General features: G+C 38.0%; 1 protein-coding gene across 4 annotated transcripts in view; it reads left to right on the top strand.

Moving 5' to 3' along the window:
* Nucleotides 1–27138, top strand: part of TNFRSF19 (TNF receptor superfamily member 19) — a 66926-nt gene that overhangs the window by 30313 nt on the left and 9475 nt on the right. For all 4 annotated transcript variants that reach the window (XM_080577337.1, XM_080577339.1, XM_080577338.1 and 1 more), the window contains exon 6: nt 25997–26161. In XM_080577337.1, the coding sequence (XP_080433463.1) occupies nt 25997–26161 (165 nt within the window). The remainder of the gene's footprint in view (nt 1–25996; nt 26162–27138) is intronic.

Genomic DNA, 27138 nt, shown 5'->3' with positions numbered 1-27138 from the left:
TGAATTAATTGTCCTGTGAGGTGTATGGCAAATTTTTATTTGCTTAAGAACATTACCAAAAGAGCACAAAGGCTCGCAGCCCCCTGCCTGGACTAAAGGTTTGTGTTAAATCCGAGGCATGGATGAAGTCCTTTCAGCACTAGGAGCAGTTGATTATTACCCAGCTAGCTATAAATCTGAGTACTTGCTTTTATCTTCTTTCTTTCTGCAGACGTTTTAAAACAGATCTGGTTTAAATATTTACTCATGAAAAAATGAGTTTGTGAGTTGCTAAAGGCAAAGTTGAAAGGGTTCTATAATGAGCAAGTAAAGAGTATTAGAGGCCAGGAGAATTGCTATCACCTTTGTGTAAACTTTAAAGGGGAGGCAATGACTTATGTGTATTTTGGGATGTCAGAAATTTAAATACACGATAGTTATATTTTAATTTGCTTAGCTCAGGTAAATAAACTGTAAATACTAATCCTATACATAGGGGTAACTTCTAAACATTAGATTAGAAATGAAAGCATGTTTTTAAATTACTATTTATGTTTCCTTTCTAAACCGAAGACGTTTTGCTCAGCTGTAGACATTAAGTTTCAGTTGAATGACAGAAAAGGAGTAATTGGAACTGGGAACTGGAGTGAAAACCCAGTCAATCACAGGTGTAATTTCTGAAATCTAGACAGTATAGTTTGTCCAAAACTGGTGTCTGCGCAGTAGAGAAACAGTGATGTAGATGTGGTTTGATTCCTTTTTTTTCTCAGCAGCAATTCAGGCTTGCAGAGTTCTCCCTCCCATCTGCTCAGACCAGTGTTGTGCTGTCCCAGTGATTACTCTGAAACTGTTTGTGAAACTGCTCCGTAAACTAGATAGTTGTGTTATTTTGTTTGTTTGTTTTTTAATATTATTAAATATTCACAATCTCCTTAAGGTTAGTTTTAAATCTAACGAGTTTGTGTAAACCCAAAACATATGTGCTGGCAAACTGAAGGAGGGATGTATGAAAGGCTTCAGTAAGGAGCAGGTTTTCCAAAGATATCATTGCTTTCTTTGAGCAAGCATTATGTTTTCAGCTAATCTGTATTAGTAAATAGGCAAAAAGTGTAATGAACCATACCCTCTGTATCTCTCCCTCCTCCCCTTTTTTTGGTCATAAGAGGATGGCAGATAATTGCATTGTTTTAATTTTAATCAGCTTAACTTGGCTCTGTCAACTATTCCTACAAGTGTTTCCTGTTGTTTTGTTCAATTCAGAACAAACCACTAGATCACGTTGCCCAGGGCCTTGTCCAGTCTGGCCTTGAACACCTCCAGGGATGGAGCATCCACAGCTTCTCTGGGCAGCCTGTGCCAGGGCCTCACCACCTTCTGAGCGAAGAATTTCCTCCTAATCATCCTCTAGTCATTTTAGTTTAAAACCATTCCCCATTGTCCTATCACTATCTGCCTGAGGAAAAAGTTCTCTCCATCTTTTTATAAGCCCCCTTTAAGTACTGAAAAGACACACTGAGGTCTCCTGGGATCCTTCTCTTCTCCAGGCTGAACATCCCCAGTTCTCTCAGCTTTTCTCCCTAGGAGAGGTGCTCCAGCCCTCTGACCTCATGGCCCTCCTCTAGACCCACTGTAACAGCTCCATATCGTTCTCGTGCTGGGGGCCCCAGCCCTGGACGCAGCCCTCCAGGTGGGGCCTCACAAGGGCAGAGCAGAGGGGCACAATCCCCTCCCTCCACCCGCTGCCCACCCCTCTGTTGGTGCAGCCCAGGACGCAGCTGGCCTTCTGGGCTGCAGGCAAGCACTGCTGGCTCGTGTCGAGCTTTCTGTCCACCAGAACTCCCAAGTCCTTCTCCGCAAGGCTGCTCTCACCCAGTCTGTGCTTATGTCTGGGATTGCCCCAGCCCAGGTGCAGCACCTTGCACCTGGACTTGTTGAACCTCATTATGTTCACGTGGTCCCACTTCTCCAGCCTGTCCAGGTCCCTCTTGATGGCATCCCTTCCTTTTGGTGTATCAACTGCACCACTCAGCTTGATGTCATCTGCAAACTCGATGAGGGTGCACTCAATCCACTGTCTGTCATTAATAAAGATACTAAAGAACACTGATCCCAAGACAGACCCCTGAGGGACACCACTCGTTACCAGCCTCCACCTGGACATAGAGCCATTGACCACCACTCTCTGGGTGTGACCTTCAAGGCAATTCCTTACCCACTGAATGGTCCACCCATCAAGTCCATCTCTCTCCAATTTTGAGATCAGGATGTCATGTGAGACCGTGTCAAATGCCTTGCAGAAGTCCAGGTAGATGACATTGGTCGGTCTTTCCTTGTTGACGGATGCAATCACTCCGTCACAGAAGGCCTCCAGATTGGCCAGGCATGATTAGCCCTTGGTGAAGCCATGCTGGCTGTGTCGGATCACCTCCTTGTCCTGCATATGCCCTTGACATTGCTTCCAGGAGAATCTGTTCCATGACCCTTTGAGGCACAGAGGTGAGGCTCACCAATCTGCAGTTCTCTGGGTCCTCCTTTCTACCCTTTTTAAAACTGGGAGTGCTGTTTCCCTTTTTCCAGTTACCAGGGACTTCACAGCCTGACTACCAGGGCTTTTCAACTATGATGGAGAGAGGCTTGGCACCTCCATCAGCCAGTTCCCTCAGGACCCTGGGATACACGGCTTTGGGCCCCATAGACTTGTACCTGTTCAGTTCCATCAGGTGGTCTCAAACCTGCTCTTTGCTTACACTGGGAGGGACTTTGCTCCCCCAGCCACCACCTAGAGGTTCAGGAACTTGAGAGACATGGGAAGCCTGTCTGGCAGTGAAGACTGAGGCAAAGAACCTGTTCAGTACCTCAGCCTTCTCCACATCTGTCATTACCAGTTTTCCCTTCTTGTCTGTCAGAGGGGGTGAACTCTCCTGGGCCTTTCTTTTCTGAGCAGTGTACTTGTAGAATACATTTTTGTTGTTTGCATCCCATGCCAAGTTCAGTTTAGTCTGTCCCTGGGCTTTCCTGACCCCATCCCTGCACACCCGGACAGCATCCCTGTGCTCTTCCTAGGCCACATGTCCCTGCTTCCACTGCCTGTGTGTTTCCTTCTTGTGCCTCTAATATTACAACCCCCGGAACACCCCCCCACCCCCCACCCCCACCCCCCCCCCAAAAAAAAAATTGTCCAACCTAAGTCAGTTTTTAGTCAGTTCTTCAGGATTTCTTCTGCTGTTCTTCATGGCATAAAACAAGGAGTGCTGGGAAGCTTGGGTTAGCGGGGGTGGGATACCATTCCACGTGGAGCTTGGGAAACTCGCCTCTACATGTTCCAGGAAATAAATGCATTCTTTGCTTCAATGGAGCAGAAATGTTTTGTTGAATAAATCACAGCAGTGGAAATATCTGCAGTTTGATGGTAACATCATGTGCGTTTGAAATAATCCTGCACTCAGATATAGATGTGCTACTATGTGAGCCATGTTTTGTGATATTGATTTCAGTAATAGTAGATTAAAATATAAAGAATATCTCCAATAGCAATTTCAAACTTGAAAACAAAGTTTTATTAAGATGAAGAATAAAAGTAAAGATCATGGTTTGTTGAGACAATGCATGTAGCAGATGGCAGTGAAAATATTACGTTATGTTAGGCACTTGTATTTCATCTACTTTAAACTTTGAGCACTTCCACTAAGGTTGCAAAGCTCCCTTCGCAGTTTTATCCTACAGATTTTTTTTTAGTTTGTTTCTGTATGATTTCAGAATAATCTCTTCTGAAAATTAATCGTAGGTTTCCAAACTGCAGCTGAATCCCACTTTTTTAATATGCAGGGTACATTGTTTCAGTAATGAAAAGTACTATTTAAGGGATAAAATCTGATAGTATTTCCTTCTTCCTGGTGTTAACAACAGGTAATATAATAAAAGAAAGATTTGGTATAAATTTTCTTATTTGAATTTACAAGATTAGGATCTGTGATTTTGTAAACTTTCACATGAATGTAATGGATATTTGGGATGTACTAGGACTGATTCAGAGCAAAGTAGCTCACCACAGAAGACAAAAAGCTAGAAATTACATTCTGCAGGAGAATATTGTAGGGTGGCAAAATACATGATAAAAAAAAAGTAATGGGGGTGGCTGGAAGCTTACTGACTATTCTATAAAATGCTTTTGCTAGTGGTAAAAAAAAAATCCAGGAAATCGAGACAGTGGGAATTTTTCTTGTTATTTCTTTAACATAAATACAGCATTTTATCTTGAGTAATTTTTGGATGACATTCAATTCCACACTAGCTCTTCTATTTACGTAGTGGAATTTTCATTTTGTCATATCATTCTTTTTTCTGTTTACAGAATATTGTGATTTGAAAGGTGTGAGACTCCAGATAACGTTTTGCCAACTATTAAGTTTTTCTTTAACTCTTATTTGGTTGCTTTATACAGGGAACTTTATTTTACTAATGCAAAGCAGCTTTTGGAGGTGGGCATTATCATGTGCATGGTAGGTAATCAGCAGCTGAAGGTATATAACAAGTGAAACCAGTCTTAATTATTTGGTTCTATTCCAACATGTATGTCCATCTTATTTCAGTGGGTTTGGGGTGACCTATAGTGTCTCTTCATAATCCTCTTGTCCATGTTGGACACTGTGATAGATAGAAAGCAACTGGAATGTTGTATAAGCCTTTCACAAAGTTATAAGGGCTGACAGCTAATTTAAGTAAAGCTAATAGCATCACTAGCTTATAAACATCAGTACTCTTATTACAGAGACATTAGCTTTCCATTATCTCATAACTGAATTGAATAGTTTTGTAAAAGTAAGTCCGTCTGATATTTTCCATATGTGACCTGACGGTATGGAGACTTATCTTCAGGAAGTCTGAAACAAATTTGACTAGGTGTTTCAGAAAGATGAGAATTGCTATTCATGTCTTACAAAGTTTTATTACAGTGTTATTTCTTTCACTCATCATTGATCAAAGGGAGTTAACCTAGAGAGCCTAAATGCTTTCATTTTCTTGGCACTAATTTTTGCAACGGTTCTGACCCACTGGGGAAGATTCAGCTCATTTTCCTATCTGGAGTTTGCTTTGCACACTGGGCGTTCCTCCTGAAACAAAAAGCTGTAAACTAAGAGGAGGCAGATTTTGCCTTCTAGTAACAGAGGCATTACCACCAAAATCAGTTACAGTAGTTCTGAAACATTACTTAATGGGGAGGAAAATGTAGGTTCATATCATGATTTTATCACTTTCCAAAACTTTCTCCTTGCCTAGATCAGATAATAGCGCTTTTTTTTGCATATACATTCCCAGCCTATTTTCACTAACTTATGTAGTTTGTACCTTTCATTTCTGTGCCTGTATCTATAGAAGTACTTCATTATGTAGATACTTATCACCAAGTAGGTATTACAGGTAATAGACAGATACCTGGACAGAAATAGAAGTTTCCCTCACTTCTATCCACCATCTACCCCTTCGGGGGGGGGGGGGGTAAAAAAGGTGAGGAGAATTTTCATGGGGGAAAAAAGAATTTCCCATAGAACAAAATTTAGTTTAAAAATATTGAAATGATATTGCATTTTTTAAATACTCAAGAAAGCATCCCATGTTGCTTTGCAAAGTGATACCAGCCTGGACTTCTGGATTCCTGCGATAAGCTGGGGGATTTAGGAAACCCTGTCAAGGAGCTGCAATTCCCAAATGCAACAGAATTTCTGGGTATCCAGGCAGAGAGTTTACCAAGAAATCAGAACTTGAAAGCCCACATTTCCAGACAATCTAAGCTGTTTGACTTTTGTCCACTTTCTTGCGCTACCCTTGAACCCTTTGTTCCATGCAGCTTGGTTTTTACAAAGGAAAACCTGTTTTATCAGAAGGACTTCCAACCAGCTGTAATACAGCTCAGTGCTGCAAAACTGTAGGTGTGAAAGCTGTTCTAATGAATTATTTTCCATACTAGTTAGGAACTTCAGTAGAACAGATGTACTTAATATATCATTGCTGCTGTTATGAAAGCTCCGTATGGTAGAAGGACTGTGACCTGAACAACTTCAGCAATTCTAATAAGTGTTTGAAATTTCTTGATTTTCATTGAAGCTCTTGCTATCTGGCTTGATAGTAGTCAAAGTCACTTATTTCATTTATTTTATTTTAGTGCTTGCTACCTCAAGTCTTAGATTTCTTTGCACATTTGAAATTTTATTTCTCCAAGTGAATTTCAAATAACCCAATTCAAATTACAAGCTGAAAGAATTAGGCTAAGAGTAAATGCTTTAGAAATACTCTGCATAGAGACAGTGTTAGCATTGTTGGGTTTTTAAAAGCACTTAAGCTTTCTTAGTCAAATAGGCCTAGGATCCTAACTCCAAAATTGTGTCACTGACTGCCCTGCTCAACATCTATGTATCTGTGCAAACACTTAAAATCCCTATGGACCTACAACCATTCACGGACTATGGTCTGCAGAAGTATTCCACTGTTTCTGGGTGCAGGTGGCCTGGACATATTGCAACTTTCACAGAATCACAGAATCGTCTAGGTTGGAAGAGACCTCCAAGATCATCGAGTCCAACCTCAGCCCTAACACTAACAAGTCCTCCACTAAACCATATCACTAAGCTCTACATCTAAACGTCTTTTAAAGACCTCCAGGGATGGTGACTCAACCACCTCCCTGGGCAGTCCATTCCAGTGCCTAACAACCCTTTCAGTAAAGAAGTTCTTCCTAATATCCAACCTAAACCTCCCCTGGCGCAACTTCAGCCCATTCCCCCTCGTCCTGTCACCAGGCACGTGGGAGAATAGACCAACCCCCACCTCGCTACAGCCTCCTTTAAGGTACTATAGAGAGCGATGAGGTCTCCCCTGAGCCTCCTCTTCTCTTTAGATTAGACAAAAACATTGTTCACCTGTTTTACCCCTGACTGCTGTGGAAAGGAAATACGTATTCATGGGCTGGGCAGGATGCTCTTAATAGGTGCCTAATCGGAAGAGACAGGTCTCAGTCTGTATCATAGTCCATCAAAGAGATAATGGAATCAGAGTTTAAGGAGGTACCCACAGAGGTCTCTGTACTCCTCAGTAGTCATCCCAAAACTTTTGCAGCATTGCACGTTCAGTACCCTGGTGGCACTGAAGCTATCAGGATCTACAAACAGAAAAGTCTCTCACCCATCTCAGGACCATCTGATCTACTGTGTATTCTGATGCCAAACTTGGCAAATCAGGTTGTAATATTTCATATGCTGGGAATCCTTTTCTCTGTAACTTCTTTGAGTTCAGAATGTAACACGCAAGGCTCAAAAAATCCAGGATTCTTTCCTTATTGCGCTGACTACGTGTGTAATCACTTCTTACATCGTAAGTAGGTTCCCAGCATTGTGTATGCATCATAGACAGTGCAATACTTAGCACTGCAGGATCTCTCTCTTCTGTGATCCTAGTTACAAGCTTTTATCAAATGAATGGTCCAAATATAGCTCAGTTGTTCTAAGAACATATGACCTATCTTTGCTGCTTGGATATACCAATGAAAGTTTACCAGTAAGACTGTTCTTTTCTTGAATGGAAATTTGTTCAAATAAAGTTAAGAGATTGAATTGGATTTTTAAAGTAAAGCTTAAGCTGCAAGTTAGTGAATGATTAATTTCCATTTAAATGATTTTCTGACTAATCAGCCCAGCTTTCTTCCCTGCTTCCTGCTTGTGTGAAGTACAGGTGACTGGGTCAGACTTTCTATTTCAATTATTCTGCTCTTTAATCTCAAATAATGGGCAGTCACCTGTTCTGCTTCTCACTACCTTTGTCCTACCGGATGCATTAAGACCGATCATAGTAGGTCTGCTGGTAATGTCCATCAGAAGTTTTTTTTTAAAAAAAAAAAAAGCTGAGTAACGCTGTGTAAAGGCTGTACAAAGTTTAGCAAAAATGAATGCATATCAAAAAAAGAATGGAAAAACAAAAACATATAAGGAGTTTACCCCCATCTGTTTTCTCTTTTTTTCCTTAAAAGAAAAAAATGTGGTCAACAGGAAGGAAAGTATAATGCAATTCACAGTTTTCCAGAAACTTGTTTTTGAGTGATAGGATGAAAGTTTAAGTGGAGCATTAAGAATACATTCTAAAGTAAGAGTTACTGAACTGAAAAATTAGGAATACATTCTAAAATAAGAGTTACTGAACTGAAAAAGCTCAATGCATTAGGAGTAATCCTGTACATTAGCAAACAAATCAGTATAAAAAATCACGAAAAGACAATTCTCATATTAGCTGGTATGGTTTTATATCTTTTCATTCAGAAAATGATCTTTTTCTCTTTCTTTTATTGTAATTGTACCTGTAGTTCTCTAATGAAAATACTTTCTGAGGATTTTTAAAAACACAAAATGCCTTTGAGATAAAAACAAATGTTCCTGTGGCATATGCAAGATCAAGGTATGGTTTGCTAACATAGTCTTTGCAATAGCAAGGCAAAGCCAAATAAAATTTGGATTTAATGCATACAGCTTGATAATATTTATTTCTGAAGGCGCTACAAAAGGATGTGCTTTGACTCCCCCTTTTGTTTCATTTTTGAAGGAAATTGTTAAACTCTTGTATTTATTACATATAATAACTTTGATTTTTCTTTTAGGAAAACGTTATTTGTTAGATTGTTTTCACACACAATCCATCTAACATCCTTAATTGTGGCATTGTGAAAATTTATTTTGGTCAAAATGTAGATGGAAACTTTCACAGTGAAGAGAGGGTTTTGTATGTGAAATCTGTCTGATCGTAAAGAGATCTACTTAATGGAAGAAGGAAGCCCAAACTGATACACAGATGGTGAATACCATCCATCTTTAAGTAAATAAGCAATATGATAAGCTCACTTTGTCCTGGCAAAAGTAAAAGTTATGCTCTTTATGTCTGGTAATAACACTCATTTTACCTAGTGACAGTCATGCATATACACTTTGTGCAAAATGCTGTTGATGCTAATAAGTGATTAAAAAAGAGGTAGAATACTCTATCTTAATATGCCAGTTAAGATATTTGTATTTTTTCAGGATTCAGAGTTTACTGTCTATCTGATGGCACAGACCTGTGAAGATCACTACTATAGGTAGCTGAAGAATGCTGTAGGTCTTCCAACAAAACAACAAAAAACACTTACTAGGTCTTTCCTGTTTTTTTACTTTGTGTAAGATTGTGATGCACCACAGATGGGCCGCTGGAAGTTTTCCTCTTCCAGAATTGGTGGACTTATGTCCCACCCATTTGTTCTGATTGACCCTTACAGATGTCCCTGAGACTGTAAGAGGCTATAGATAGGAAAGGAATTGGTTTCTTGCTGACAGCCAAACTTAATCTGTCATTCTACATCTGTATCAGTTAAGTTCTGAATTTACTTGGATTTGGCTGAATTGGGTTTGTTGGCTGAACACCTGTCAGAGTGTTTGCTGGTTATCATCAAGTATATGGATCATTTCTTTCATGCACACATCATACTGTGAAAGAATTTTCCTTCCTGGCAGTTTAGCATTCTTCTGGGGAAACATTTTCCTACTCCTTCTGGAGTATTTTACAAGAAGTGTTATTAATTCACACTTGTATTTTATCATCTTAATTCGTGATCGTCATTGATATTAAGCTAAAAATGAAGATTGTCAGAGTTTCAAAGCTTTATCTTCCCTTAATTCTGCCATTCAATTTCAACCGGTGAGCTACCTTCATCCCAAGTGAATATATTCTACTGAAATAAATTCTTTCTGCTAATTAATCCAATACAGTTCAGAATTATAATTGGACTGAATCTGAACTCTTTCTGCAAGAACTGGGTACAGTTCTATGCAATTAAGGTCATGTTTCTGAGAACAGAGAATTTGTCTTTAATTGGTTTTAGTACTTAAATATTTGAAACATACTGAAGGTGTTGCCAGTGGCCTGTAAGAGCAACAGTTGTTTTTTCTGTCTGCTAAAAATGATTTCAGAGTAGGAGTAGTAGGTTAAAGTATTATTGCACACCTCATATTTTAAAGATCTAACTTAAGGAACATAAGATTAGAATTATGTCGTCTTCAGTTTGGTTTCCTAAGTGAACACAGTATACACAGCAATTTTGTCATGTATTATTCCTTTTAAAAACTCTTGGCCCTGATGACTAATATCTGTCCAACCCGACAGAGTAACAGAGACCTCGGATGAGGAATTTTCTCTTTTTACAAAAACAAGTGATCTAATAGTGCACAGGGAGCTACGTTAGTGCCTATACTGAGGAGGTTGTAGCATAAGCTCCTACCACATTCTTCAACAGCAGAAAATCTACTGAAAGGAAACCAATGTTTAAAAAAAATGGCAGTTTCTGGACCTCTTGAAAATACTTATTTGTTACGGTTGTGGAGGGAAAAAGGAAAATTTGAAGACTACAAGTTTGAAACCTTAATTTTTATATTAGAGTAGATTTTTATCATCGAAGTTACTGTTAGTAGAAAGCAGTTAGCAATTTAATCATTAAATGATTTTTGGAGTGAATAGAGGTAATATAAATGACTTACATTGTACAAATGGAAATCATACAATAAACTAAGAGAGGAATGTTGTTTTGCAACATTATTTGTTCATAATCTGTGAAAATGTAATATATACAATATGAGCATAATCCAGTAAAGTTTTAAGCAGATTGTTTAAAGTTGAGTTTATATTGGACCAAGCTGAATTGCACTGAAAGGCATTGGCTTTGTAGTTTCAGCATGAGAATTTCACTAATTATGCGTAATCCCGTTTTATCTGCTAAAGTATGTATTAATATACTTAAGAGCACAGAATTCCAATGTAAATCTCTTTGAGCATACATACCTCATTGCTTTCTGTAGGATGATGAAAAATACATAGCTTGAGATTAAAATGGAAATGTCAGCTTGTGATTTTAAAATAAATTGAATCACATTCTGTTTAGTTAATTAATTCACATCACAAGCTCATTCATCTGTTAATAGCAGTTTACATAAGTGGTGCTCATCTGGCATTCAGAAGGTTATATTGAATCAATACATGGTAACGTATAGGGCAGAATCCCAGAATTTTTATCTTTGTTCTAACTCACAGCTGGCAACCCTGCCTGCTAATCCCAGTGGAAGCTTCAGTTTGAAATACAAAACTGCTTTTGAACTTGTGTATCCTTCCCCACAGATGTCTGGGGCCTTGATGATGTGTTTCTTTCATGATTCCTTTTAAATCAGGGACTGAAGTGTTGCACGAAGAGTGAAGTTAGGGTTTCATTGCCTGATAATGCAATGAACCCTTGAAATATGCATTTTATATTTTATATAACAGAAGCAAATTGAGAGTGACCAAATACTTGGTTTTGCACGTTTTTCTATAGTAAAAAAACATTGTAGAGAGCTGTTTTCTTTATTAGGTTAAAAAAAATCCTTAGGCTGTAGATGATGAGCTTTGTAGTTGCAATATTCACTTCTAGTTTGTTCACATAAAATAAGAACAAGCAGTTTGCAAGCATATTTAGTTTTGTTCCTAGACACTGTAAAGTACAGTTACAAAACAAAATTCTCAACTGCAGAGTATGAGAATTTCAATATGTTTTTTCAAACCAGTTTACCATACTTTTGTTTCTAGTAGTAACTTGTGCAACCTTTCATCTTATGAGTCAATCCTATAATTAGTATCCTTCTTTGCCAGAGGCATACGGAATGTTTGTTTTAGGTACAGAATGTCTGCAAGAAATTTAACTTAATCATTACTTTTTAATGTAAGAGCTGGTTAGCTCAATTACACTAGATTAAAGTGAACTTGAAATTCCTGAGTTACAGCGAAGGGGCTAATCGTTGACCTGTACTGAATAAGTACTTTCATTTTTTTCTTGTGTACTTACTAATGTGGCTAGCCCTTTAGTTCTATTTTATAATGGCTAAAAGTAATTCTCTGGGCATTGTATAGAGGGGGTTTGCAAGGTTCTTATTTAACATGGACACTTAGGTTGATCAAAATTATTGCGGTGTTACATGCATTGTGGTAGAGCTGAAATTTTTTTTCAGTTAATTTTTACTTCATTGTGTTTGAAGATAATCTGAAAAAATAAGTAGCAGTTACAGCTTTCTGGTAACTTTTTTGTTGGACTTTGTCATTTTTCTAATTACAGAAACGTGTTTACTTTAAATATATTAATTGAATATCATGCTTTTAAGCTATATTCAGACTGAAAATATTAGTTTCATTTTATCTTATGTAATGACCCTAGCTAATTCTGGAAATGGTTGCATTAACACCACTTCAACAGCACTGAGCTTTGGCACCTTCCATATAAACAGTGCTGGTTGTTGTGGCTTTTGGGTACACAGCTTTGAAATTGTGACTGATGTGAACATAAAATACTGTTAAACAAATGCATGTTTGTTGTTTCTTTTATTCTGGTTTGTGCTGGTAGATACTATTGGCTATGTTGCTTGGCTCCAAAATATGTAGGCTGTGTTTCTCCTACACTTTTTATTTTTCATACAGTGAAAAACAAGGAACCCATCTAGGCTGAAACTTTCAATATTGCCAACCATCCATTAAGAAAATCATTGAAAAGCATAACAACACTGATGTACCGCTCAAGAGGAAATGAGTGGCCTGGAGGACTGGAATGTATTGGAAATAGTGCAATATGAAGTAGCCTTAAAACAAGAGTCATGAACTAAGAGCCTTAACAGTGATGATTCATTATAAACTAACACCTCATGAGCTGAAAATGAATAGAAGAAGGCCGTAGTGTGTGCCTACTGATCACTTGCTGATTCCAGTTGTTCTCTGCTTTGCTCCCCTTTAATTTTTCTGGTGATAGGCCTCACACGTTCTTACTGTTTCTGGTTCACTTATGCTAAAGCAGTGCCCTGCCAACCACCTCTTTTACAAAGATCGTAGAGCAGTCCTATGTGTTATTCTGGGCAGTGATGTGTGCCTTTTTCTGAGGTGTAGGCAGTGACTATTTCTTAAAAAGAGACTGTCTCTTTTCCTAAGTAAAATGTTGCATCCACCAGTTTTAATAAAGTTTCATTTAAGTTCAGTAGTATAAATGTACATGCATGCTACTGAATGTACGTATATTTACAGTTACCGTATCTGTATGTAGAAATTCAGGACAGATTCATGCACCCTAATTTAGGCATATAAAAGCTCATGCTTAACACTGAACTTGTCAGCCCCGTCTCCCGCTGATAATCAGTGGAGAGAGTTAAGTACCTCAAGAGTTCAGGCAAGCCAGTTAAGGTAAGCTGCCATAACTAACACTAAGTAGTCCTTCAAGCCCGTGGTTCCATGAAGTCACTTCAGGCGAATCCCTTCTCTGGAGATTTCTATTTCTAGCTGTGTTTTATAAAGGGAGACTAAGGTGAGTAGCTCTGACTTTGTCTATAGATGTTTAGACTTCTGAAGTTAGAGGTTTGGTTTTTTGTTTGTTTTTTTTTCAGTGAGTTGCCAATATCAAGCTAGATGAAAACTGCAAATTCCACATTGAGTGACTGTATCCGTCTTATTAATATCTGATCTTTCGCTTACCTTTTTTTTTAAAGGAGGAAAATGAGGTTTTTAGATTATAATTTTTTCATTATTGATACATAAAATTACTAAAAACCATAATAAAAATACTTTTGTGACTCTTTGAAATATTTCTTACAAACCAAAGCCTCCATTCTAACAAAAGTAACCTTGACAAATTTCGTATATGCTAGAATTAAAGGCCTGCAACCCTAATTTGGTTCCTTCGCATATAGTCACTGATACTGGTTTTATTTACATTACTGGATATGTTATTTCCCACTGTGCCTTTGTTCGTTTAAAGCACAGGCTAGGCAAAACCCTTAATTCTATGTATGGCCTTATTTACCATACGTTATTTTATATTCCATACAGAATTTGAGTTACTAATTACTGCTGGGCCCTTCCCTGTTTTTTCCACTGTAAAGCAGTCATTAGAAACTTTCCGGTTGCTGTTGAATTTATCTTCACAATAGAACAGTGTGTAAAATGATACAGTGTCTGTTATACAGTTAGTGAAGTGAAGGAGAGAGATTAAACTCAAAATAGTGAAATGTGTCCAAAACCCCGCACCCTTATTTGACAAACCCAGAGCAGGATGCCTCCTTCTTGAATGTGGTTATCTCTAATGGCTGCCTCTGTAAGCTGGGGGCCTTAGGCTCACGCTACATTCAGTGGTGAGAAAAGATCAAGGGAAGTGGGTGTGGTGGTTTTACTCAGCTGGGCAGCTGAACTCCTCCACAGCTGCTCTCTTACTCCCTCTCCTCAGAGGAAAGAGGGGAGAAAATATGATGGAAAAGGGCTCATGGGTTGAGATAAGGACAGGGAGACTGCTCAGCAATTTTACCCATGATGATAACAGACTCAGCACAGGGAGATTAATATGATTTATTGCCTATCACTGGCAGACTAAAACAGGGAGAAACTAAAAGCAAACTAAAACCACCTTCCCCCCATCCACCCTCTGCTAACTCTTCCTCCCAAGAGGTGCAGGGGAACAGGGAATGGGGGCTGTGGTCAGTCCCTGATGCTTCATCTCCGCCGCTCCCTCACGGTCCCTCCCTGCCCCTGCTCCCCGTGGGGTCCCTCCCACGGGATGCCGTCCTTCCCGAACGGAGCCTGGGGGGCTGCCCACAGGCCGCAGCTCTTCCAGAACTGCTCCCACACGGCTCCGTACCACGGGGTCCATCCCCCAGGAGCAAACTGCTCCAGCACGGGTCCCCCACGGGCGGCAGCTCCCCCCAGACCCCCTGCTCCTGCGTGGGCTCCTCTCCACGGGCTGCAGCTCCGGCCCGGGGCCTGCTCCTGCGGGGGCTCTCCATGGGCCGCAGCCTCCTCCAGGCCACATCCACCTGCTCCACCGGGGGCTCCTCCACGGGCTGCAGCGTGGAGATCTGCTCCGTGTGGGACCCGTGGGCTGCAGGGGGACAGCCTGCTCCACCAGGGGCCTCTCCACGGGCCGCAGGGGAACTTGTGCTGCGTGCCTGGAGCACCTCCAGGTGCTTCTCTCTCATTTCTCACCCCTTTCTCCCAGCTGCTGTTGTGCAGTGGTTTTGTTTTGTTTTGTTTTGGGTGGGGGTCCCTTACTGTAATCTGTTCTTCCAGGGACATGACCATCCCTTCTTACTGGCTCGCCTCTGGCCACCAGCAGGTCCCTTCTGGAGCTGGCTCTGATCTGACAAGACAGCTTCTAGATTCTTCTCACAGGCCATCTCTGTAGCCCTGCTGCTACCAAACCCTTGCCACGTAGACCCAATACATTGTTCGAAACAAATTGGATTAACTGAACATTAAAAGAGTCTTCCCTGCTGCCTCTCACTGTGTGGGGAATGTTCAGGTGACCCACTCACATACAGATGTTTGCTTTGATCACATGAAATCTCACCAACAGAGCTTGATTTTTCAAACACAACCTTTCAGAGTGTCTTCTGTGTTCTATGACTAATTTCTATTGACTTCTATAAAAGAAGGGAGATGTTACATCTCAGATTAGGTAAAATAGCAAAGTAAGGAGCTTGTATGCAGCAGCCTTTTGTTCTGTATGACTTTACTTTATCCCCAAAGCTTTAAGTGGTAAATTAAAACTGCTTTATATAAGCTATTATTCCTGACTTCAAAGCCACAGCTTTTTCATCTGTACTGTAGTCTTCACGTGCATGCTTTCTGTTGCACAATAGTTAAGTTTCTTTGCAGTAAATAATGAAATTTACTTTGATATTTGCAGTATTAAAATAAGCTGGTGATGAATGTCCAGCTTCTACAGATATTAAGGGTGTGTGTTATAAAATTTTGAAAATTTATATTTAACCCCATGTATTTCAGATTGCATACCAAAAAAAGTGTTTTTATAAAATCTGGAGCTTACAAAATTGAACATAGTTAGAAAATATCAGTAGAGTTGATTATACAACCGGTAACTTCCACCGTAATTCCGAATCATAATTCAGCCCAGTTGTAAGTATTATGAAACAGTCTTAATTATATCAACGCACTGTTTTCCACAGTAAAAACATATTTTTCCCCCAGTACATGAAAATGTCTAGTGGTTGTATTTCTTAAAAAAACAGGAAATCAGAAGTAGTTGCCTTGCCTGGAGAGCTTAACCTAAACTAGGGATGTTCAGACATAATTATAAACAGGAGAAACTTAAGTGGTGTGCAGACTTGAGTATGGTTTTCTTAATTTTTTTACATTCCACAAATACATTTCACGTGAATGTTGGCTGCTTTAAGAGGGGTGCTTACTGCTTCTGTTGAAGTTTTATGAGTGGGCAAATTCAACTGGAGAGGTTAAGTAAGCTTTTACACAGAACGGTTAATAACTTAGTGGCTAAAACATTTCTATGGAGGTGGCAGAGGATGCAGCTGAACTTCAATCTTGTGCTTCTTAGTAAAAGCTTAAGAGCCCTTTGCTGAAGGGAGAAATCCAATCATTACATTTTCTTTCAAAAGTTGTATCTGAAGGGAGTTATAAGTCTTGTTCATGACGTTTTCCGCATCCCCTTAATTTAATTTTAAAGTAAGGTCGTAGATTTTTTGTTTTCAGCAATTTTAAGAGATAACAGAAACCCTTCTCTGCCACTCTACGTAATTTATAGAAGAAAAAAGTTTATAATCCTCCATGTTTCCTTATAAATAGGCTGAGCACGGTAACATTAAACATAATGTTACTCAGTGTGATGGCTATTGCAGAGTCTATTCTATGTTTAACTTTTTCTTCAGACTATATGGGAAGTGTGTGGCCTAATCCAGGACTGCAGTTTCTTGGATGGAGACATTGAATTTAAAAATTACAAATGTTAAGGCTTAACTTTTGTATGCTTAAGACCTGTTGCAAAGGATCGAGTCCTTTGTCACTCTTCAAATGGATGCTAGGACACACATTTCCATATCTCTTTCAGTGCTCAATTTTATTAATCGTGTCTTAGAAGTAGGCTCTTTCTACATGGGATTTCTAATAGCTAGAAGAATTTCTTTAGCATTTATGTTGGTTTTGTTCCTTGTTTTCATTTGCAGTAACAAAGAATGTTAGTACATTACAGAAATTTTGAAGACTGGGCTCTAACCATCAGGTTTATGATTTCATTTTTGTACCTGGTTATTTCAGATTTTAATTTTAACCCAGGAAGCAACAAGGGAAGGGTACCAGAATTTTACTGAATTTTCACATCACTGCTGGAACTCCAAGCATTCTGGACTAGATGATTTAGCCAATCCAGTAACCTTATTACTAAACAAAATCAGCAAATGGTCCTGCGAATAATTTGATATTCATCTATAGCAGGGCCTATAATGCATTGCTTACATTTGTATACATTTTTTGAATATGCAGTTTGTATTGACTTAAGCTATAAAAATCTTGTGGCTGAAGATGACCACAGTATATCCTGTGATTCTGATGCCACACCAGCTATCCAGTCAGCAGACAGAAATAAGGTAGCTGAATACTTCTGTCTTCAATATTTAAAAACATTTTTAAAGAAAGAAAAAAAAAAGCATAGCTCTTGAAAATGTCTGCATAGCCCATTATTAATACAGACTTCGACTAACATTGTTAAAGTTAGAATACAAGCCTGCAGTTGTCATGCAAGTTTTTCCCATGGCTGAACCATCACAAGGAAATAATTGTGTTAGAAAAGAAATGTTAGAAATCTGATTGAAGAGGGAGACAAAAACTCTTTTATGACTCATTTACAATTCAATTCTTGCTTTACTGGGATTTATATAAATATACATAGTATTCATTTCAGTGATTGGGGGTGTACATGCCAAGTGTATACCCACTTGTATGTTGAAATACATACACTTTCAGCAATGCGTGCCTGGAAGAGCACGTGTGTTCCCTGCCCAGGCGCTAGCAAGATGGGTCATAGCTACTCAGCCAGCCTTTGATCCTGCCTGTCTGGTCATGACTACAGGAGGGAGCTTTCCACTCTGTCATGTTTCAATCCATGCTGAAAAGCAGTCCATGCATCACTCTACAAGGTCAGCAACTATGAGATATAGTTTGAACCTTTTAATACAAATCTGTATCCTGTATATGTGCGGTTCACAATGTTGTTACGCTTCTGATTATTGAAAGTAGGTTAATCTCTGTTAGCTAAAGAAACAACCTTCAGCCATGCTTACGCTCCATACATACACGTGTGCCATTGTCATTTAACTAGTGAATATATGATTAGATTCTAGTGGGGATATGGTCTTCGTCTCCTCTTCCAGAAAAAATGTAATGGCAGTAGTTACCCACTTGAAAATACTGTATCTCTGGGTAATGCAAACTCTTGGTCTGCTTTTGTGGATGACTTTTATAAGCATTTTGGAACTGAGAGCCACAGAGTGTGTAGACAAGCCTTTTCTCTCATCTTTTTATATGAGTGACAGGGGAATGGTGTGTTTCCAGAAGTCCATCCTCTTCTGTCACTCTGGGACATGTTGTACATCCACAGCGTTACCATCATCTGCTCATGTTTTCTTAGGATTAAGTGTTTTAGCAGATTACCACAGCAGAATTTTGTGAAAGAACACGAATAGTCTGAAAACTAAGAATAAAGAAACATTCTTTGTTGTAGATCTTTCTAAACCAAATGTATTTGTATCAAGGAAAATAACAAGATTTCCATTCCAGCAGCAGTCACAACCCATATTCTATGCCCACTGTAGCTCTTGCACTGGAAGTCAGTGTTTTATTGTACATTTTTTCCAATTCTATTTGTTTTTAGAGTTACCAGAAATTTAATGGAAAGTTTAAGGACAATGCCAAGATAAATTTTAGAGTGCCCACTTAGTCATGACAATAGGAGTTACTCTATTCCCCAAAACTCACTATTTCATGTTTTTGACAGCGCTGCCCTTTATCCAAACTGTGTTGCAGAATTGCCTCTGGAGTCTGTATTTCAGTTGCTAAAGCATGCTCCATGGCTTGGCTGTTGAGTGGCTAGCTTAGTCACAGAGAATCTATTCTTGAAGTCTGTGCAAAGCCCTGACTGGTGGTTTAAAATAAATTGTTGCAGCAGTTTATTTGGCCAATTGGAAGATATTTTTTCCCTGCACATTTCACTATTTAATTTTTTTACTGTGTCCATGCAGAAGTCAAACAGACTCCAGAATAATTCGTTGGAGCCAAAAGAAACCAGCCCTTCAATTATCTCAACTAAAACTTATTAAACAGTTACTCAATAAGCTTCCTTCCTATGCAAGCAAAATCAATGTTCTAACACCAGCAGTCAAGAATATCTTGTATTTCCCAAAAGATTTGTGGATCCATCCTTTGCATCATTCACTTCTGATTCTCTTTTTCATGTCTTCTATAACTTTTCTCAGTCATGGTAACATCGGCTAGTTGAACTGTAAGCTTTAATGCTGTAACTGTCCTGAACAGACTCAACTGACTAAGAAATTGCACCAGGTTATTTTTGTTCTTCAACTTGGTAGTTCTGAAGATGAAATGGGACTGTACGTGCAGGGTATGAAACAGATATTTTTGTCTCTATTGAAAAGACAAAGCAAGTTTCATAGCTGGGATCAATGTGGGATTGATGCAAGAACAAACTATTGCAGCCCTGAGATTTTTAAGAAAATTTCCTATGCATCAAGATTTGTGTCTGAAAAAATTTTCAGGGAAAAAATTTGCACATTCCACAGGAAGAGAAAGTTTCAATCCAGCATTTTGCATGCCAATCGTATAATCAATGGTACACACCATTCGAAGTGTGCTGCAGGGTGCTTCCCTATATAGTAAACATAGTTTCTCAAAATTTGATGCACATTATACACTATCAGCTCAGCAGTAGTTGTCGTTACTAAGATGTTGGTAGAGGGCTTATCCACTATTTCTTCATTTGCCTCAAATGTCAAAATTTGTGATAACTTGGAATTCAGATTTCTGAAGTTCAGTATTTACCCATTCTAGATAACTTAGAGATTTTAAGCATTTATCCAAAAACAGCAAAACCCCTTTACTTTCCAGCATCACATCAGGAGAGAGAAGTTTGTCAGAATGGCAGTTATTAACCACTTTCCAAAACATGGAAAAGAATTTGGGTAAGAGTATAAGTTAGAAATGAAGTAGGAAAACAGGTTTTCTGCTGTGCTTGGCAGTCTTATATGTTCTGACACAAACATTATGTGATACTGATTCAACATGAGAACACTTGTAAAAAGCGAGAAAGAAATTGCATTCTATGCAAAATAGGTATTAGACATTCTCAGCTGTCAGAGGCACAAAGTGAGCTACTAGAAGCAAAAGCCAGAAAAGTAATTGCTGGCACCAACATATCATATTAACAGCAATATCTTCTTTGCGCCACCAGATCATGGTGACTATTTTTGGTTACAGAGGAAAGATATACCATCTTCTCCCATTAGTAACCAGTGGTGTTATGTAGGAGGAGGCAAGGGGATATGTAGCTCAGTGGTGACACAGATTTTATCTCCACTTCCTCTGATGCTGTTCTTACTCTCTGAATTTTTTTCAATTTATTTGAGGATACCAGTGACTTGAGAATGTATTGTCACATTATATTTTTAAATTGCTAGACAGTTCTCAAAGTTGTAAGTTTTAACTATAAAGCAGTGTTGCTTTTGTGCCTTTGTATAATTTCAATTTAGATGACCATGGTAGGACCAAAAAATAATATCTCTTAATTACTGAAGTAAAACCCTGTTGTAGAGTTTGAGTGTGCCTTACAGACACAGCAGTGTATATTCAGTACTGTATCTCAAATGCACGTACGCAATGTAATTTTCTACCATTTTAAACATAAAAGGCTGTCAACAACTGGAGTTCTGTAAAATAACACAGTGCAAGAGAAATGGGCTTGGAAATTAATAAATCAAATTTCAAAGATTTCAATTTATAAGCACATTTTTCAGGATTTCCAAACAAAGGATAAATACTTGAATAGTCATTTTATCCCCTAAGGCATCTTGGTGCATTTATTAAAAAATAACAAGAACAGCAAAACAAAACAACAACAACAACAACAATTGTAGGGCACTAACTTGGAATCTAAAGGCTTTAATGTCAGCAGTTTGAGTACATTTGAAAGATGTGGTTTGACATGATGAACTTTTGGGTGTAGGCCATGCACGCAAATGGCTGTCCTTTTGCAGATGTTGGGAGATTCTCTCCAGTGTTTACCACAGTCTGCAACAGTAATGTGTAATAAAGTTCCTTACCTCGTACATGAAAGATCTGCAGAAGGGATGCAATATTCTCTTTTGTGAAGGCTCAGGAATATACTCAGGACAACTTAATTTCCATTGATGTTAATAGTAGTATGGCTCATGCATGTGTTTTATGTATATATACCTATAATACACGTAGTACCTGATTTATCTATCTGTACCTTATGTTCATACATAATGCATTCTTTTGCTTGTAGGGCAGCAGAGCGGGGGACTAGGTAGAGGTATTGCGTTTTTACTTTTAAATGAACACAAATATGTTTTAAACTTTTTTTTTCAAAATGAAGGCGTTTCAAGATAAGTCACATTACCTCATACTTTCCACGGATCGAGAGCATGCATACAGTTAGCCTCCGCATTTCAGCTGACAGGCAGTAGCTTATTAAATTATTGTAACTTGAGGGTATAGCTGAGCCCTTAATTCTTGTAAAATTAAGATGGATAATGCAAACTTGAACCAAACAGAAAGCATGAAGGTAGTGGGCAAATACTTTTTATAATAGGTAAATCGTCTTTTGCCCTTCCTTGGGCAGAAATTCCATATTCCCATATTCCAAGAAGCAAACCATATTTTAGTTTAGTTTTGTAAATTATTTTCAGGCCTGACTGTAAAACATGGCACTTTGTCATGTCATTTCTATGTGGAGTTTTGATTAGCTATGTTTTATTGAGAACCCTCTTTGGGTTAACATTGACTTGATGTGGTAATAGTAGTTTCTAAAGAAAAAAACAAACATAAAATTCCACATTTTATCTTCCTTAACTTCAGTAGTTATTTATTATATCCATGGAAGGAATGTAAAGTGCTGCATGTTCTATTTTCAAATGGTTAATCTACCATAGAAAACTCCCTTTTAGGCATGCTGATTCCAGTAGTGACTGTAGCTAATCATGGTTCTAAGGAAAAAAATCTGAGAAAATAAACATGAACTAAATGATAAAGGAAGTCTTTTTATGTTTTGTCCAATCTCTGGTTGCTTGGTATCATTGACTAAAAAACCAACTATTCTGTGTATTGGCAGACCTTACAGCAATACAGCTGGGATTCATATGTTCAGTATCAGGAGAGCTATTGCTATTTAACCATCTTGGATTAACAAAAACTTCAGTTGCTTTTAAGAGCCACACCTTTGCATATATTGACATTACAATGTACTGCTCCTTAACTAGGGGAATAATGTGTATTTTAGTTTACTCCTCAAAATGATGGAGGAGGCAGCGTGGTATTTGGGGTAATTCATATTTAGCACTAGCACATTTCCGGAATATGTTGGAACTAAAACTTAGAAAATGAAATCTGTTCCCTTAATAAAATAAGTTTTTTGTTATTCTATTTTTGTGATGTATAATATGCGCATGGTTTCAAGAACTGTAAAACAGCATGTACCTCCTCCCTTCTTTGTTAATGTATCATGTCCAATTCAGTGTTTAATTACATATTTAAAGTTAGTCATTTAATCATGTAATAGATGCAAGTACAAGTTTAAAATACACCTCCTTGCTTTACTGAAATGGGACCATTAAGTCTGTAAGCCTGAAAAGAGAGTTTATGAAAATGCATACATATCTGAGTAACACTGAAAGCAGAGTTCAGCAATGCCCAACGGGCCACTTTTACAATAGCAATCCACTTCTGAAATGTTGGTCTCTGCAGGGAAGATCACTATCATTATAATTAGAGCTAAAGTACAATGGACTGCTCACAGCAGCTATTCTAAAAAGTTCTTTGAAGGTGAAGATGAGTGGTAGACATTCTCAAGAGCAGAAAATTGCTTTCTCAAGTTAAAAAAAAAAAAAAAGGCCAAATAAATCTTTATGTTGCTAGATGGCTAAAAAATACGTATCTTTTTTTTGCCATCCCATTTAAAATAAAATGATTGTATTTCCCGTTTGGATGCTGCTGATGAGAATTAAAGAAATATATGTCATTTGCAACTTCCCAGAGGAAAATCTGATAGGTAATTATACTTACAAATAGATAGATGTTGTGAGCAAATGAAGAGATAAAAATATAGCAGCTCCACCTCCAGCGATCTTGTTCATTTTTTACTTTCAAAATTAATAATTCTTTTTTTCTACTAACTATGAAGGTTGATTTCTAAGAACTGATTAGTGCTTTTAGGTAGGTACATTGAAACTGGACATGGACATGAAAAATATTTGAAGACATTCTGATAGTTTTTTATTGTCTTGTTTTTAAATACATGTCCTGACCATCTTTAACCTTCTAAATACTCAGTCAGGCAATTGTCCAAAATTGAAAACCAGGTATCAGCGTTTGTCCTTGATTTTCACAACAAAGCCACAAATAGGGCTGTATTTCACTGCTTCTCACAGAATTATATACTGGAACGTTACATACTGTGCAGAAATTGCTGCAATCCCTTAAAATGGTAAACTTAAAGCTACTGGTGCAAGGATCGTAGAAACTGAGTGAAAAGTTTTCTCTGTGGAAGATTGTAATGCTCCTGTCAGGGGCATTCAGGTTGTGACAAAAAGATTACAACACTGGTTGCTCGTTCTTTTAAACAACAATGAAGATCTGGAAAAGAGGTCATAGGACTTAGCTCTGTGAATAGTGGGATTTATAGAAGAGCATAAAGAGAAGGACAGGTAATCATTTTTAAGAAGGAAAAGTACCTGTAACCATGAATTGGAATTTTGCTCTGTTAGCTGAAATACAAATAATACACCATCTGCTGTAATAAGGAAAATTACAAAACTGCAGCACAAGGACAGAGTTTCAAAGTCTATTTCTTCTTCATGTAGAAGATACCAGCCTCTTCACTGATGAGTTTTGAGATCTACTGGTTTTTAATAATTCAGAAGCACAGGATGGCTGAGGCTGGCAGGGCCCCCTGGAGGCCCCTGGTGCCACCCCTGCCCAAGCAGGGACACCCAGAGCAGGCTGCCCAGGACCACGTCCAGGCGGCTTTTGGAGATCCCCAAGGAGGAGACCCCACAGCCTCTCTGGGGGTCACTGAGCAGAGCCTGGCTCCGTCCTCTCTTGCACCCTCCCTTCAGGGATTTAGGGACACGGATGAGATCCCCCTGAGCCTCCTCTTCTCCAGGCTGAGCAGTCCCAGCTCTCTCAGCCTTTCCTCATAGGAGAGGTGCTCCAGTGCATCAGTCTTTGTAGCCCTTCACTGGGTTCTCCAGTAGACCTGCTCAGTCCAATTTGGCAAACGAAAAGGATGCAAAAAGGATCTGGCGTCAATTTGCTCTCCATACTTCTGATCTAAGGGGTAGAACACAGTGGTACAAATCAAAGGTAAACAGAAATGTTAGAGCAGATATAAATGCAATAACACTTCGGTTTCTTTACATTCAAATCAAGAAATTAACAACTAAATAGTCATACTTGTGAATAATAGCCATGATCTGACTAACACAAAGTGTTTTTTGTTTTTTTTTTTTGTAATGCATATGTATTGGGTTTTGTTTTGTTTTAATTTTGGATTTTTTATTTCCTAGGAGTTGATATTTTGTTTGATATAAGTAGTCTGCAGACTTAGAGTTGGATGTAATGATGTTGATTTTCAGAATACCTAGCTTTTTGGCAAGCAATCTGACCATTATAACAAAGTGATATGGCATTTTAAATGCTTTAATGCCCATGTTTGATGTGTGTTAAGGAAATAGCATAGTTATTTCAGAAAAGTATTCCCGAGTAATACAATTCCATTGATTGCACAAAGTTAGCAAGTAAGCAAGTTCTCTCTTGCTGTTATTATATTGCAGTTAGGATAACAAACTGTTGTAGTTACGTACAATTTGATTAGTGATTTTAACATACTTTGGCAGACATTTATCTCCCAATTTAAACTTATGACTGCATAGACTATTTTTTAGGAAATTATGGTCTTTAGGTTTTAACCAAGAGTTTTCTGGGGGAAATAGGCACATTTGACTTACTTTTATAAGTTAATAAAATGTGGTTTGTGGCTTTTTTAAAATTTGCTGTCAGAGAAATACTCAAATTTTTGTTCCTTTCCTCATGAAACACTGCTGAATTGATGTGGCCTTCAAAGTCGATTGAAACAGATGAACTATCAGGATTAATAAGCTGTTAAAAATTACTTAATTTAAAAAGACCACTTGTATTTAAGATAGCTTCAGTAGTTAAGCCTGTGATACTTTTAGTATTTTTTGACTTCCCATGTAAAAGCAAATGTTTGTCGAAGCTAGAAACGCTACCTAAGTCTTTAGTAATACAGATATAAAGTAAATATGTTGAATTTTAACTAAGGGTATTATCTGTATTTTAAAAATTATCACTGAATAAAAAAAGTTAGCACTGGTGAAATCCTTGATTTGATCATAGAAGTGCATGGTGTCATGACATGCAACGAAGCAAAATGGTACCTTTTGACAGCATTCAAACTCCTGTGGGTGCCTCAACTCTCAGACAGTATCCTTTTGAAGGGAAGTTCACGTAATTGTGACTCCCTCTAGTGGGCAGCTTTCTCAACTAGACACTAGGAAATGTGCTCAATACTAAAATCATCTTTGACATTAAAAATTGAGAGGTCTTTATTTTCATGGTGAAGGTCTGATTTCATTCTCAAGGACAGTCAGAATGCCTTTGTATGCACCTCCACTCCTTATCACTCAGTTTGCAATATATTTTTCAAGTACTTTTTTTGAAATGTCATTGTTGATTACCTATGTGAGTGCTTATACATTAGCAGATGGAAGATCCTTTTTCTTCTGCGCTAAGAGCCTCTTCTGTTTTCCATACTTTCATTTGCATAGCCTTATATTCCTGAAATTCTACAGTTTTCTTAAATTATTATTTAATTGCATTTCAGGTACCACCAAAGTAAACCTTGTGAAGATCCCATCGACTGCTTCCAGTCCACGAGACACTGCTCTAGCAGCAGTTATATGCAGTGCACTTGCAACAGTGCTCTTGGCTCTTCTTATTCTTTGTGTTATCTATTGTAAGAGGCAATTCATGGAGAAGAAACCCAGCTGTAAGTTTCCAGTTATTACTATTTCTTTATAATATTCATATATTGGTATTGGGTTCACAAATCTCTCCATATATGAATTTAAAAAAAAAAAATTAAAAAAAAAAAAGATGTCTACAGCATTCAGACATCTTTAGCATTGAGATGAACAAGCTAGCAGAAGCCCAAGACTATATATCCAAACATGTATGCTGGCTCAAGTGATGATGTTCTAGCTTCTACTGAGAAAATGCTGTGCAGATGTCCAGAAATAGTTTTGCATTCATTCTGTACTATACTCTGTTAAATGCTGCAGAGAGATATTTGGACCAGTGGGGATCCAACCTGGGATGTCATTATAGAATTGCAATACCAATGTGGAAATACCATAATGAGGGACCTGTGTGTCACATGCCATTGTGAAATACTGATTAGCTTATTGAGATAATGAATGTGGCCAATGGAAATAGCAGAATTTTCAGTAAAGATTCGTTTTTATGGGATTATTCAACAGCTTGCTTATCATGAATATTTTCTGGCACTGAATTTAAATTAAGAAAGAGGAAAGTTGAAAGCATTCTAGTTCCCATTTTTCATTTTAAAAAATATTTTATGACAGTATTTTAATGAACCCTGGATGTCAAACAATAATATGAACTTGGAAGAATTGATGTTATCTCTGTATACAGCCCAAGCAAAAATACAAAGATTCAGAGGGAAGTTGTAAGAATTGTTCCTAACTTAGACAATATAAGTTTTAACCTTTCCAATACAAGTTTTTAAAAATTTAGACATAGCAAATGCAAACTTCAGTTAGTGAAATTTAATAACTCATTTGCCCTGGCCTACAGTTATACAGATTAAATGAAGTCTGCTGTTAATATAAAGCTCTTCAAGGTAACATAAACAAAATCCCGGTGGCTGAATGTAGAAAAATTTCAGATTGAAATCACTGAGAATCATTAACCACAGAGAAAATAGAACAGTGAATATGATATCCT

Source organism: Anser brachyrhynchus (assembly GCF_964034855.1).
Source record: "Anser brachyrhynchus genome assembly, chromosome: 1".
In the NCBI taxonomy this organism is placed as follows: domain Eukaryota; kingdom Metazoa; phylum Chordata; class Aves; order Anseriformes; family Anatidae; genus Anser; species Anser brachyrhynchus.
Note: the sequence above shows the minus strand (reverse complement) of the source record. Positions and strands in the feature narration are given on the sequence as shown.